The sequence below is a fragment of the Stegastes partitus genome, unplaced genomic scaffold (genome assembly GCF_000690725.1).
Source record: "Stegastes partitus isolate 25-593 unplaced genomic scaffold, Stegastes_partitus-1.0.2 Scaffold57, whole genome shotgun sequence".
Classification (NCBI taxonomy): domain Eukaryota; kingdom Metazoa; phylum Chordata; class Actinopteri; family Pomacentridae; genus Stegastes; species Stegastes partitus.
The window spans coordinates 470,221-485,578 of record NW_007577788.1 but is presented as its reverse complement, the minus strand read 5'-3'; the positions used below and the strand labels follow the sequence as shown (position 1 = coordinate 485,578).

The 15,358-nt window shown below is 40.9% G+C and overlaps 1 protein-coding gene across 1 annotated transcript in view; it reads right to left on the bottom strand.

The window, feature by feature from the left end:
• Nucleotides 1-12,454, bottom strand: part of rasal2 (RAS protein activator like 2) — a 137,774-nt gene extending 125,320 nt beyond the window's left edge. Inside the window, exon 1 of the mRNA XM_008275697.1 lies at nt 11,870-12,454. Coding sequence (XP_008273919.1) covers nt 11,870-11,996 — 127 coding nt within the window. The 5' untranslated portion in view covers nt 11,997-12,454. The remainder of the gene's footprint in view (nt 1-11,869) is intronic.
• Between the last annotated feature and the right edge of the window lie 2,904 nt (nt 12,455-15,358).

The following is a 15,358-nucleotide window of genomic DNA, read 5'->3' as shown; positions in this document are numbered from 1 at the left end:
ACAGCTGCTAAACTGACCTGGAGGTGAGAGTGTACCATCAGCTGCTGCTTTCAAGGTCAACAACAAACTTCAAGTTTTAAACGTTAAGCGAACACGGAGGTAATAAAGAGCTGATAGAATATTGAAACATTTAGTCGTACAACTGAGATGTGGGGTGAGACTGCGTTAATAAAGAAGCTTGAAAAGGAACAAACTCGCCTTAGTTCCTTCTGCAAAAGTGTTTAACTTCATGGAGTTTAACTTCCTGCAGTAAACAAGATCGAAGGTGTGAACACGTTTATTTTGTTCTGTACAGACACGTGGCAGCAGACAAGCATCTAATCCAATTTACATTTACAACTCGGACTTTAATCTGTTTGACACCAGCAACACAGTGATCCACTTCTGCTCTGTAGTTACATCAACCCTCGCTGTGTTTACTCCCCCTTGGAGTAATCTGATTACTTCCTTCTTATCTGACACGTAAGCAACAAAACTGGTTTCCCTTAATTAGCAGGATGTTAGCAGGAGGAGCTGAAGGTTTTAGACACACGAAGCACTTCAATGCTGAATCTATCTCAGGTGATGCTTTTAGCTCAAACGGAGCTTTTACAATCTTCAGCGATTTTTATTTTACTTTATTGAACAAAAATAAAAAGTTTTAATCTCTGTAGTAAAAAAAATAATAATTAGGCATTGAATATCGATTGGTCGTTCAGATGTGCTCATCAGACCAAATTCTCATTGGTTGGCGTTCCTTTCATGAGGAGAGAAGTTCTAAATCTGCAGTTTTCTAGGATTAATCCATTATTTTTTGCTTTATTTAACTTACTTGAAGTCCAAACAAACACAAAAAAAGGACACAAAAAAAAACGAGCAAAAAAAATCCCACAAAATCACTCAAAACAAATAGCAAGAGAAACAAAATGGCGAACAAAAACACACAAACAACTACAAAGACACACAAAAAGACCAGAAGAAGAAGCACATTCACCAGACATAAGCAGTCGGCTCAAAACTAACTGACACCAGAACAAACACACGAAAAAAACAGCAAAGAAACACAAAAAAATACTCAAAACAAATGCTAAGAGCCACAAAATGGCAACAAAGATACATTAACAACCACAAAAAGACCAGAAGGAGTAGCAAATCAACCAGAGGCAAAACCAGTCTGCTCCAAACTGGGACAAACAGACAAAAAACAGCAAAGAAAACCCACAAAATTATTCAAAATAAATATCAAGAGCCAAAAATTGGCAACAAAGACATATTAACAACCACAAAAGGGCACAAAAAGACCAGAAACTGGAGCAAAATTGACAAAAGACAGAAGCACTTGGTTCCAAACTAACTGACACCATTTCAAACTGACAAAAACCAGCTAAATAGCCCACAAAATAATTTAAAACAAACACCAAGAGCCACAAAATGGCAACAGAGACACGCAGTTAACTACAAAAACACACAAAAAGACCACAGAGAGAAGTGGTCGGCTCCAAACAACCTGACAACATGTTTAAGAAGTCATCAGTGTGGTGGAATTTTGTTTCAAAAAGTCAAGTTTAAACTTTGCAAAAGCAGCAGCTAACTCGTTTGTCTTTAATTCCTCAATACTTCATGTGCAGCATCAACAGAAATCTGCTGAATGTCTGGTCTGAAATTGTTATCATTTCAGTAGTTATAAAAATGATTTAATAAGCTGCAAATATGAGCTTTTATTATAGATTTAGAGTTTCTCAGGTTAATAAGGCTGCAGGTAGAGTCAAACATTTAGTTTATCTGCAGATAACTGTTTTCTGTGGTTGCTTACAGTTTCAGCAAAATCAGTTTGGTTCCTGTAAAAATCTCCGTCCTGTGTTTTTCCACTCGGTCCTGAAATAGACAGCAGCTTATTTTGGTCCGCAGAGTTCTTGTTTTGTTTCAGAGGGGAAATCCTGCCTAACACCCTCCATCCTGATAACAGCCGGGCCTGAGGAACTTTCCATTTCCTCCTCTGATCAGCCTCCATTGTCCTGCAGACCAACACACCGACCAGAACTCCGCAACCAAGTCAAGCCAACGCCACTTAAACAGCTCATATAAACCAACAGACGCTGAGCCAAAGTGTTTACAACAGAGAAAAACAAATGGCAAGGGGACATAAACGCAACACCCGACAATATTCTATATAATATTTAGAATATAAAAATTAATCAAAAGTGTTTCTTCCAGTTAAATGTCCACACCAAGTGGATATTTTCTGATTTCTCAACACCATGAATCCAACCATTTCTCCTGCAAGACGTCCGTGTCTCATAGAAGTTCTGTTCATTTACATTGACTTTACAACAGCAAACACAGAATTTGTAGAATTTTTTGTTGGGAAAGTTTTCCTGAAAGTTTCCCCAAGATCCCACAAACCCTTAAAACTGGATGCAACAAACACTTAAACTTGTCTTTCACTGCATCTTTTGGCGCTGAATGAAACATTTTACCCTTTCATTACTCTTTTTGTCAGTCCCCACACAAAATTGTAATTTCTGAACACTTTATGAAAACAATTCTTAATCTGAACCTAAAATTAGTCAAATTTTGCTTTTCCTTGAACATATTATAAGCTGTGTTAAAGTTTATCATCATTTTTGACTCCTCACAATGACTGATGACTTGACGACTTTCTTGAAGACATTTTCCTTTTTTTAATTCAAAGCATCGATGTTTCAACAGTAAAAGCTCAGTTTACAGTCATGTTTTGGCTGCACTCTGTGAATTAAATGCATTATGTTCTGTCTTTCTTCAGGGTTTTTAACAAGTTGAGAGTTTATTTGTGGTGGTGTGACCCCTGTACAGTCTTGTGCAGTTTAGAATGTCAACAGGCTGTTTTGTGAAGCTGCAATTTGAAGATGTTCCCTAAACGCCTCAAATGCATCAGGAGAAGTTTCTAGTCTCCATCAGTTACTGCAGCTCAGACAAATGTGAGACTAGAAATTAGTTTCAGAAGAGATATAATGTGTTTTAATACAGGATAGACTGAATATTGTGGCTGATGTCATTTTTCCAGTTATCAGTATGTGCATTTTTATTGGCAGATTATTGATAAATTAAATGCACTACTTCAGGTCTGATGCAGCTCCACTGTCTGAGTGCTCTCAGAAATGTCTCTCAAGCAGAAACTGCAAAAACTGAACATAAAAACACAAGCCATTGCCACAAACCAGGATATTTGAGCCTCTCACAGTGGCTAAAGCTAAGCTAACGGCTAGCAGCTAAATTAGAAGGCACCCACAGATTAACCTGAAACAGAGTCTGGAAAAAAATAATTAATAATACTTTAAGATATGGATCTTAGTGGGCAATAAAAGTGACAGAACAGTGAAAGAGTAAGAAAACAGAGAAGAACAACAGACTTAACTGCAGGAGACAAACTGATCAATCTCAGTTGATCCCACATAAACAGAAGAGAGCGTCCAATTTTACACATGCAGTTATAGTCACGCCTATTAGAATAAAATAGAATAGAATAATGCTTTATTGATCCCTCACTGAGGGAGATTTACATGACACAGCCGCATCCAAAAATACAAGAAAATAACAATAATTAAGTAATATGCGTCCCTGGTGTCCACACACGGCAGGTCCAAGCCCCACCATCTCTGGTTGGGCAGTCCACATACTGGCTAAATGTGAAGAGAGTGGTAGAGAGCGATGTATGGTTAAAGTCTCCTGAGATGACGATAAGAGACCGAGGGTGTGATGTTTGCAGCTGGGACACTGAACTATGGATGCGTTCACAGGCTGCAGCAGCATCAGCCAAGGGGGGGATGTAAACTGCAATCGCCAGGATGTGCGAAACTCCCTCAGCAGGTAAAACGGCCGCAAACTAACTGCCAGCAGTTCAACATCCTCCGTACAGCGCTGCTCTTTAATGCTAACGTGCCCAGCATTACGCCATCTCTCATTCACATACATGGCGATTCCTCAGCCTTTCTTCTTACCACTCTCCCTCACGCTCTGGTCCACTCTGACCAGGTGAAATTCGTCCAAAGTTAAGAGCAAGTCCGAAGTGACTTCATTTAGTCATGACTCCGTGAACAACATGAGGCTACACTCCCGATACTCCCACTGCAGTCAGGTCAGCGCTGTTAGCTCTTCCAGCCCATCAGGGCAAGACCTCACGTTTGATGGACGGATGATGATGATAGACGGATGGACGGACGGCTTGTAGCTTCTCCTCTTCTCCCGACGCTTCACTCCTGCCCTGCATCCCCTCTTCCTCCTTCCATCGGAGATGTCTGCTCTCTCCCACGACAGTGGCTTGGTCTGGCTTAGCGCGAACAGCTGTTCACGAGTATAAAAGCAATAGAGCCATGGCTCGATGGCTCAACGGCTCACCAGACGCAGACCCCAAAAGCTCGCAAAAAGAAAAAAGCAAAGAACAGACCAACAAAAACGCCACCTGCATCTCCACTGTTCCCGCACAAATGTGGTACAGCTGTATGAAAATAAAATATTAAAAAGACAGAAGAAAAACCAAAGTAAATAGCCAAAAACACAGAAAGTAGGTAGGAGCTGCTGCAACCGGCTGCCACTCTCACAGCGCCATAGCAAAAAATAAAAAATAAAAAATAATTAATGAAGAACAATTGCAACACTGACTACATCTACAAGAAAGGCCAGAGCAGACTCTACTGCTTAAGGAAGCTGAGATCATTCAGTGTCTGCACCAAGATGTTGCAGATCTTCTATAAGTCTGTTGTGGAAAGTGCAATCAGCTTTGCAGCCATCTGCTGGGGCAGTAGCATCAGAACCAGAGACTTAAAGAAACTAAACAAGCTGATCAAGAAAGCTGGTTCTGTGCTGGGGATAACTCTGGAACCACTGGAGCTGATTGTTCAAAAAAGAATGCTGCACAAGATGATGAAGATAATGGAGGATTCTTCCCACCCTCTCCACAACACAGTGAAGAATCAACAGAGTGTGTTCAGTGGGAGGCTGCGTCAGTTTCACTGTAGAACAGAGAGATACAGAAATTCATTCCTGCCAACAGCCGTCACCTTGAAGAACAAGTCTGACTGACTGACTATTATTGTTGTATATATATGTTATATTGATTTTTTTTTAAAGTGAGCTATTTACAATATTGAATTTCCCTTCTGGGATAAATAAAGTATTTTTCATTTCATTTTTCATTTCATTTCAAGAAGCCTAGCTATGGATGACAGGTTCCTGCTATCACATGCTGTTAATACATCACATCTAATGTATCTTAGTTCCAAGCATCAATTATCAGCCTTTCTTGATTACTGTCGGCATCAGCCCTGAAAAAAATCCCCTATCAGTCAATTCCTAGTTTTAATGTCAAATTTACCTGAAACAGAGTGATTTTATCTGCATTGTTTGGCTGCTCAGAGACACATAGATAAACCAGCTAAATATCAGCGCAACGAATGTTTATTCATACAAGACAGATCTTTGTTGAATCTGAAGCATCTTTATCGCTTTAAGACCAGGTGAGACATTTGCAGGTTTTTCCCTTTAGACCTGAATGCAACGTGAGTGTTTTATGTGCTGTTTTTTCCACCACACACGACCAATGAAATGCAGTCCCATCCACACAATAATTGCTTTGACTTTTAAAGGGCCAATATTTGCAAAACCTGCAAACACATTCTGTTTCCCTCAGAGTGAAAATCTGCTTGTTTCACACCGGCAGCCTCGGAGGAAACATGGCAGCAGACCAGAACTCCAGCAGGAAGCTGAGGTGTGAATTGGCCTGCAGACAACAAATTCCCTCGATCCCGGTCCAATATGGCTGCCGAGGCTCTCGGCGGGCAGCGGCAGCAGCTAGAACACATGGAGGCCGCCAGGCGCCGCTGAGATGGAGGGAGTCCTTCCTGCCCCGACCCGCGAACCTCCAGAGCATCTTTGGCTCAGACTCAGTTGGGTTTCACAGCAAAGCTGCAGTAAATGACTGAATAACAGATATCAATGTGAGATAAATGTGTGAGAGTTCCCATTTTGCACAATACGTTCAGTTTTTGGCTCAGACTTTCTGAGAATCTTTGGGGTTAAAAAATAAATACAGAAATATTTTAGGTGATTGTGGACTCTTTGAGGGAGATTCTTTGCTATTTTCTAACAGATTTATGTAGAAAACAGCCTCATAATGAAACTGATCGCATGAAGGAAATAATCAGAGCTTTTACAGAAGAGGAACCACTGATTTAAAATTTTCTGTCATAAGTCCAAGTTCTGCATTCAGAATGTAAGTCCAGTAAAAGCAAAGTGAACAAAAAGTGAAAGCAGGTTTAGAAGAAGGTTCTACATTAAATTATGTGTCTAATGCTTCAAACCCAAGAAAAAAGAAAATACAAATGGGTTTGAAAGGCATTCTATAAAAGATAATGGTCAACCAGGAACAGAAAAGGAGATAGGATCGATGTATTTTCACAATTCTGGCATTTTCCCATTAGGAAAAATAAAGAAAACTAGTTTAAAACTGTGATTATTTCACCCAGATCACTTTCCTCTGCATGTCTTATTCATCAAAATTGGCCAAAACAATCAATTTCCAACAGATCCCGGAAAAAAAATAAATAAATCAAAGCTCCTCTGTACAATACAGAATCCACGATTGACTCAGCTTTGACAAACATTGAAAAATGTTTTTTCGAGGAACTGCAGGCAGTGTTGAGAGAAAATTAAAACACACTGGAGCAAGAATAATAATAATAGCTTGTAAAGAAAATCTACTTTTTTACTTTTTTAATGATTCATGTCATCATAATTTTGTTATACTGCAAAGAAAAAGTTCCCTCTCCTTTGTCTTTGCTGTTCTGTTACCACAGAAATGCATTACTTTATACTGCAGTGAAAAATGAACCACAGTGAGGAAAAATGAGACAGGAGTAAACAAAAAATGTCAAGGAAGTGCTTTCAGTTGTGTTGTACGTCACACATTTAACAAACACTGATACTTCAATATTAAATATACAATGTTGTTCAGAACGGTTCATTAAATAAATAATGCTGCACAATAAGATACAGAACCTGTGATCAATAAATGATCCACGAAATCCTGATCAAGACACCACTAACTAACGATTGTTTTCTAGATTAGTCAGTAAAATGCTTGGTCTCTAAAATGTCAGGAAATAGTGAAATGATGTCTTGCAGCCAAAAGACATTCAATTTACTGTCACAGAGCAGGAAAAAAAATGTAATATTCACATTTAAGAAGTTGTAATCAGAGAATTTAGACTTTTTCAATTAAACAAATGACTCAGATTATCAAAATAGACGGTGATTAATTTAATATTTGACAAAAGATGAATGAGTTGATTAATCGTTGCAGCTCTATTAACTGTGTTCCTACAATAGATGTTTTCATGTTTCAGAGGTTTGTTATATTCACCATGCTGGCACGAATAAGTGGAAATTACACACTTTAATCACACTGAAAGCCTCGGTGTCACATTAATTCATCACCTTTAGCTGGAAACACAGGATCCTCTCACAACTCCATGAATCACAGCGAAGGATTAATACGTCAGGAGATGACGCCACACAGCATATGTTCTCATGTTGTAACGTTCCTCTGAGCCTCTGGCAGCCGCCCAGGGGGTGGGCGACCAGAAAAAAGGATAAATCCTGTGTTTAAGCATCTGTCTGCAGTCAGCTTTAACAGGCTTATATGCAGCAGCCTTTCTCTGGATAAAGCACTTTGTCGATGCTTTCAATGAGCAGCGGAGGATTAAAACCACAGCGAGCTGATGGACGAAGAAGAACAGGAATTCATCCGCTGTCCACTTGAAGGAGGATGCAGATGGGCTAGCAGTTTACCCCCGTTTACAGTGAACACAACTTTTATTTTCATCCCTTTAGAAACACAGAACAGCACCAGAGTTTTTCATGCCACTATTATTTGTTGTAAATTAGGCTATTTGTGTCTTCTTGTGGTTGTTTTGGGTATTTTTGTGGTTGTTATGTGTCTGTTTAAGATAAATTTGTATTCTTTAAGGTCCTTTTGTGTCTCTTTGTAGTCTTCTGTGTAACTTTGTGGTTCTTTGGAGTCTCCTTGTGACCATTTTGTGTCTCCGGTAATTTTGAGTGTCTTTGTGATCATTTTTTGTCTTTTTCTGGTCATTTTATGTCACTTTGCCATCATTTTTGTCTCTTTGTGGTTAATTTGTGTCTCTATGAATAAAAGAATTTATTTCCAAAAAGCTTGTTCATTTTACAAACTGAATGGCACATCACTTCATTCATTCATCCTAAAGTTAACATTTTTTACAATTTCTTGCTAATAATGGTGTCATGGTGTCATTGTGGCATGTATTAAAAACACAATATGCGTTACAAACCCAGCGACAGCTTTTTGGACTCAGTTTAATTGTAAAAGAACGTCTGTTACATTAAAGGGAAACAAGTTCCCTCAGTGCTGTTTCAGTCTTTCAGCTGATAAATTCTCCTCTACTGATCCTGCATCACTTCACACTGGTTGTCGAGCCAAGGGGGATTTTTACCAGCCGATTCCTGATAAATGATGAAGTGAAGACGATGAGCTCATCTTTATGGTAAACGCAGCGTCATCACCGGCTGACCTCACCTTCCCAGACTGAAACTAACTAAATGAGGTGCACACAGTTCGTCCATGTGTTTTTTCTGGTGGACATGAAGGCAGCATGGCGGCCATTGCTGGATCATTTGAGTAATGCAAGCATATGTGGTCTTTTTCTGTCTACTTCTGGTCATTTTGCATCTTTTTGTGGTCACTTTGTATCTCTGTTTAGTCCTTTTGTGTCTTATTGCTGTCATTTTGCATCTCTTTCCAGTAATTTTCTAACTCTGTCTGGTCATTTTGCATCACTTTGTTGTCATTTTGCATCTTTCTATGTTCATGTTGTGTCAATTTCTGGTCCTTTTGCATCTCTTTATAGTATGTTTGTGTCACTTTCAAGTTATTTTGTGTCTCTTTATGGTGTCTCTTTATGGTTATTTTGTGTCTCTTCATTGTAATTTTGTGTCTACGGTCATTTTGTTGTTATTTTGTGTCTGTTTGTAGTCATTTTGCATGTCTTTCTGATCCTTTTTCAGTCTTCGTATTCATTTTGTCTTTTTTTTCCTAGTCATTTTGCATCTCTGTTTCGTCCCTTCGTGGTCATTTTGTGTCACTTTGTTGTCATTTTGCATCTCTGTTTAGTCCCTTTGTGCCTCTTTCTGGTCAGTTGGAATCTCTAGTCATTTTGTGTCTCTTTGTGATCACTTTTGGTGAATTGAGGTGAGTCAAGCTCAGGATACCAAAACATGCTGCAGCAGCAGCCATTGTTGGATCTATTTGAGGTATTTGAGCAGCGAGGATGTGATGCCAGAGCCAGAGTCCAGCCGGGTGAGATCACCAGCACAAACCGGCTGCTGACATCACACTCTGCCAACACCGCGAGGGAGGAGAGGGGAGGAGGGGGAGGAAACATCCTGACACAGTTCTGCTTCCACAGATACCAACGCTGCATTTAGGGCACGTGGAAACAACCATCGCTGCAGCTTTGACACAGATGTGTTCTTTACACTGTCCTAGTTTATCTACATGTTAATTACATGTTCAAGTTTTATTAATGCCCTGAAAAGGACAAAATATGTTGGCGTTTTGGACTATTTGTGCAACAAAACAAGACATCTGAAGACGCAATTTTATGACGTTTTACTGATAAACTAAATATTCTGGGGGAAAAACTGTTAAATGCAGCTCTACAGCAGTCCAAAAACTTAAGTTTGGATTCAAGTCAGTGGTCAGTCATTTTCTGGTCATTTTGTGTCTCTGTCTGGTCATTTTGTGTCACTTTCTGGTCATGTTTCCATCTGTTTGTGGTTATTTTGTGTCAATTTCTGGTCATTTAATGTCACTTTGTGGTCATTTTATGTCGACTTGTGGTCATTTTGTATCACTTTCTAGTCATCCTAGTCACTCTGTGGTCATTTTGTGTACCTGTCTGATCATTTTGTGTCTCTTTCCAGTCATTGTGTCCGTTTGTGGTTATTTTTGTCTCCTTCTGATCATTTTAAAATTCATTTTAAATTAGAACCTGAGTCAATGTCAGGATTCCAAAACACCTAGGGTTACTATTCCACAAATAAAATCAAGTACAATGAAGTCTGATGATCATTTTGTGTCCATTTCTGGTGACTTTTGTCTCTTTCTGGTCATTGTGGTCACCCCCAGCGGTGACTCACAGCCAACTCAGACTGTGAGCAACACGACCAACAAGATCAGCAGCCAGCAAGGAAACACCAGCTTGTCACCAGAGCGTGACTTACTGTCCTGGAAAACAGCAGCTCAGCCAGACACCTCACAGCTCTCTGACACCAACAAGAGACGAAACAACAGCTGCAACGCCAAACTCCAGTGTGGAAGTCTATGCAGAAACACTGAGTCATGTTACCCAGTTTTTAACTACTACATCACCTTGTCAGTCAGAGTGGATCACAGCAGCATGTTTAGTAAACGACTTCCCCACCTGATAATAATCACACTCTCTTTACAGCTTCCGAGACTCCAAACCTTCAGCGTCAAAAAGAAACAGCATTTTTGAGACTTCATTGTGGATATTTGTACTTTCAGTGACCTCTGACTCCACTTGTTCACATGAAATATCAACATCTAAAGAGCAATTAGCTGTGAAATCTACCCATGACTGTAACTTTGATGAAAAAATGCAGAAAATTCCTGATGATTTGGTGAAACCAGCATAATATAGACAAGAAGAGCGAATACTGAGCTGACTTCTGACCCTTTATAACCTCATTATCTACAGCTGAGACAGGAAAAATCACTGTGGAACAACACTCTTTTAACCAGTGGTGGAAGTAACTATGTGCGTCATTTCTTAGTGGTCATTTCGCAAGTCTTTGTGGTCATTTTATGCCTTTTGTGGTAAGTTTGTGACTCTGTGGTCATTTTGTATCATATTCTGGTCATTTTGTGTCACGTTCTGGTAATTTTGTGCCTCTCTGTGGTAATTTCTCTGTCACTTTGTGGTCATTTTTTTGTCAATTTCAGGTAATTTTGTGTGTCTTTGTGTTCGTTTTGTGTCACCTTCAGATAATTTTGTGTCTCCTTCTGGTCATTTTTTGTCTTCTCCTGCACACTTTGTGTCCCTTTATGATCATTTGCTGTCTCTTGATCATCATTTGTATGTCTTTGTCATCATTTTTGGTCTCTTTGTAGTTCTTTTGTGTGTTATTTAATCAAAGGATTTACTTCACAAACACCCTGGCAATTATCCCTAAATTTTAACCTCAAACTAAAACGTTCTTCGATCTCAGCTGTCATTATAACCGATCCCTTTAAGTTTGTTTTTGAGCAGTTTAGTTTTAAACTCAGTCCAAATCAGCGTGTTTAGATTACTGTGTATCTGGCGTATTTTGAGGTAAATTAAGGATCATTTAAAGGATTGTTGTTTCTTGGTGACTTGTTTACCTACACAAACTAAAACCATTTGGTCTGTGGGTGAATAATCAGGTCTGAGTCTATTTTGTAGAGATATGCGTGTGACACCAAGTGACGGGAGTTTCGGGGTCACACGCCCAGAAATGTGCCATGTTCCCGGTAAGGAGCCCCCTGGCCTGGCTGGAGGGGGCGCTACAGCTCGGTGCTGACCTCTGACCTCTACGGTGGGGAACTGAGTGGAAACTGAAGGAATTCGCTGTCTATGCCGGTGAAGAGCAGCCTGACAGAGGACTAACCGGCGGACACACTGCCCTCCCCGGTGGCAGCCATGACCTCGGCCTGGTACCTGGCTCTCTGGACGGTATCGGCTCCCCACGCTACCTGCTCACCCCCGCGGTGAAACCCTGGAGGTGCCACCGGCTCAAACCTGCCCCCTTTGCCCTTTGTGTGTGGTGGTCTTACCGTAAACCCGGAGCCAGCCCTGCTGCTGGGACACCGTGTCTACCAGGATGCGGTCCACCAGCGGATCCAGGAGGCTCAGTCCGCCGTGCAGAGACTCCGCGTCGCCTGCCAACGAGTCCGTCTCCATATCCGAACGGAAAAAACTTGTTTTCTGTATTTAAAAAAAAAACAAAAAAACAAAACAAAACAAAAACAGAAGCCCTTCAGAAGTGTCTGTTCAGCCGGGAACCGTGAGTTTACGTGTCCACACGGTGAGGGAAATAGGTAAAAGTCGCTGTATAATCCGTCACGGGAGAGTTTCGTCGCTTTGACTGCCCCGTTGCTCCTAGCTAGCCGTTAGCTGCTGCGGCGGCCGCAGCCGGCGGCGGTCCGGCAGCCCGGCTGGCTCTGCCTCATTGTTCCGCTTTACCAGGTTAGCTTAAGCGGTTTAAACTTCCTCCCAACCGGCGTCCGGGAGAAGCGGAGTGCCTCCTTTACCTGCTGCCCCCGGAATATCCGCCCAGAAGCCGCTGTTAAATCCCGTGTGAGCCGCTGGAAGCAAGCGGAGTCCTGCGGTGGTTGGTGTGTCTCCGGCGGGCTACCCCCCCTCTCTGCTGCCGCCACCGCTCCAGTCCACTCCGCCGAGCCGGGCACGAGCATGACCGGGCGCGCTCCGGCGTGATAGGAGGGGCGGAAGCGCGATGTGTCTATTATTTTTAAAAACACATAAAATGACAACAAGACTACAACAACAAATTGCATATAGGAATTAAAAACACACGGAGTGACAACAGAACAAACAGGTGTATAAGATCATTACATACACATAAATACAAAGTGACAACAAGACTAAAAACACAAAATGACTACAGGATTAAAACAAAAAAAATGTATATACGGATTAAGTAGACAAAATATGACTAAAATGGTGCATTTATTGATTAAAAGTGACCCAAAAAAAACATAAAAGGTGCATTTAGGAATAATAAATAAATAAATCCACACAGTAACTAGAAAAAGGAGCATGTATTGATTGAAAAAAAACATAGTGACAACAAAATCCCATAAAGGGAATAACAACACACAAAGTGACAAGACTTAACATTTAACATGAATACATACAACTTTTTGTAGAAACAAAACACCGCTAAAACCACTCCGTACGTCAACAAGAGACAGGAAGTGAACCACAAAATGATCAGAAAGTGACACAATATGACTAGAGAGTGACACAAAACGGCCACAAAGAGACAAGAAATGACTAAAGAAGGCGCAAATAACAACAAAACATTCAACAGGCAATACAAATATCAGTGAAACTAAAATAACTACGAAAATACTTATTGCAACGACAAAAAGTTGTATGAAATGATTATAATACTCACAAAGCGATTACAAGACCACAATCAATGATTTTCTGTGTCTTTGTGGTCACATTAGTCTTTTTTTTTTTTTTTAAATCATTTTGTGTCTGTGTGTGGTCATTTTGTGATGATACCAGCAGACTAATATCTTATGGTTGTTTGTTTTTTAGGAAACACAACTAGTACTGTGACGCCCCCTGCTGGTCTGGGCATATCTTATCATCAACTATATAATAAACACATCTAAATCACAGGAACACAGTATAGGCCATTGTATCATAAACCAAAATGTAAGTATGTACAGACGGTTTTCTGATCATCAGTTTTTGTTGTTGTTTAAATAATTGTATTTGTGTAAGTTGAGTGATACAATCTGTTCTGTCAAACAGAAAGGCTGCATATGAAATATAGGCCTTTATATGACACGTATACATAGTCTGTCGTGTCAAAAGATAAAGAAGAAATTATTTTATTTCTCCAAAAGACGGTAGATTAAAGTTTGTTTCAGCCGTTTAATGTTTTTAGCCAACTATGACTATTAACTATTTTGACCACAAACTATTAGCTATTCAGTACTCATCGCTCACTACACTAAAAATAAATAAAGGGAACACTAAAACAACACATCCTTGATCTCAATGAATGAAATATTCCAGTTGAAAAACTTTATTCATTACATTGTGGAATGCGTTGAGATCAAAATAACATAAAAATGATCAATGAAAATCAAAATTGTTATCCCATGGAGGTCTGGATTTTGAATCATATTCAAAATAAAAGTGGAAAATCACATTACAGGCTGATCCAACTTCAGTGGAAATTTCTCAAGACAAGTCAAAATGAGGCTCAGTCATGTGTGGCCTCCACATACCTGTAGGACCTCCCTACAATACCTGGGCATGCTCCTGATGAGGCGGCAGACGCTCTCCTGAGGGATCTCCTCCCAGACCTGGATTAAAGCATCAGTCAACTCCTGGACAGTCTGTGGTGCAACAGACTGGTGGATGGTTGGTGGATGGAACGAGACATGATGTCCCAGATGTACTCAATTGGATTCAGGTCTGGAGAACGGGCAGGCCAGTCCATAGCATCAATGCCTTCATCATGTAGGAACTGCTGATACACTTTAGACACGAGGCCTAGCATTGTCATGCATCAGAAGGAAGCCAGGGCCCACTGCACCAGCATATGGTCTCACAATGGGTCTGAGGATCTCATCCCGGTACCCAATGGCAGTCAGGGTATCTCTGGCTATAGCACATGGAGGGCTGTGTAGCCCTCCAAAGAAATGCCTCCCCACAGTATTACTGCCAAATGGTCATGCTGGAGGAAGTTGCAGGCAGCAGAACGTTCTCCACGGCGTCTCCAGACTCTGTCACGTCTGTCACATGTGCACAGTGTGAACCTGCTCTCATCAGCCCAACATTGGCAGGGCCAGTCGCCCTGCCAATGTTGGGCTGTAAGCACAAACCCCACTTGTGGACGTCGGCCCTCATACCACCCTCATGGAGTCTGTTTCTGACAATTTCACCAGAAACATCCATTTTAGTGGCCTGCATGGAGGCCATTTTGCAGGGCTCTGGCAGTGCTCCTCCTGTTCCTCCTTGCACAAAGGAGGAGGTAGTGGTCCTGCTGCTGGGTTGTTGCCATCCTATGGCCCCCTCCACATCTCCTGGTGTACTGGCCTGTCTCCTGGTGTCTCCTCCATGCTCTGGATACTGTGCTGAGAGACACAGCAACCCTTCTTGCCACATCTTGCATTGATGTGCCATCCTGGATGAGCTGCACTACTATATGTAAATATGTATTTTAGTGCAAAGTCTCTGAACTCAGTGCTGGCATACTGTGGACCATTATCTGAGATGACAACATCAGGAATGCCATGCCTTGCAAACACTGATTTCAGTGCGACTATGACACTGCTACTGGTAATGTCCTTTAGACTGCCGGGGGGACTACTGTGATGCACTGGGCTTCTCTCCTCTCCTCTCCTCTTTATATATATATATATATATATATATGTGTGTGTGTGTGTGTGTGTGTGTATGTATATGTTTATATAGTTGTATATCACTGTTACATATGACTAACTCTGTGACACCCCCCGACGTTCTCCTGCGCCTGTTCTCTCTGTGGATGTCTCTGG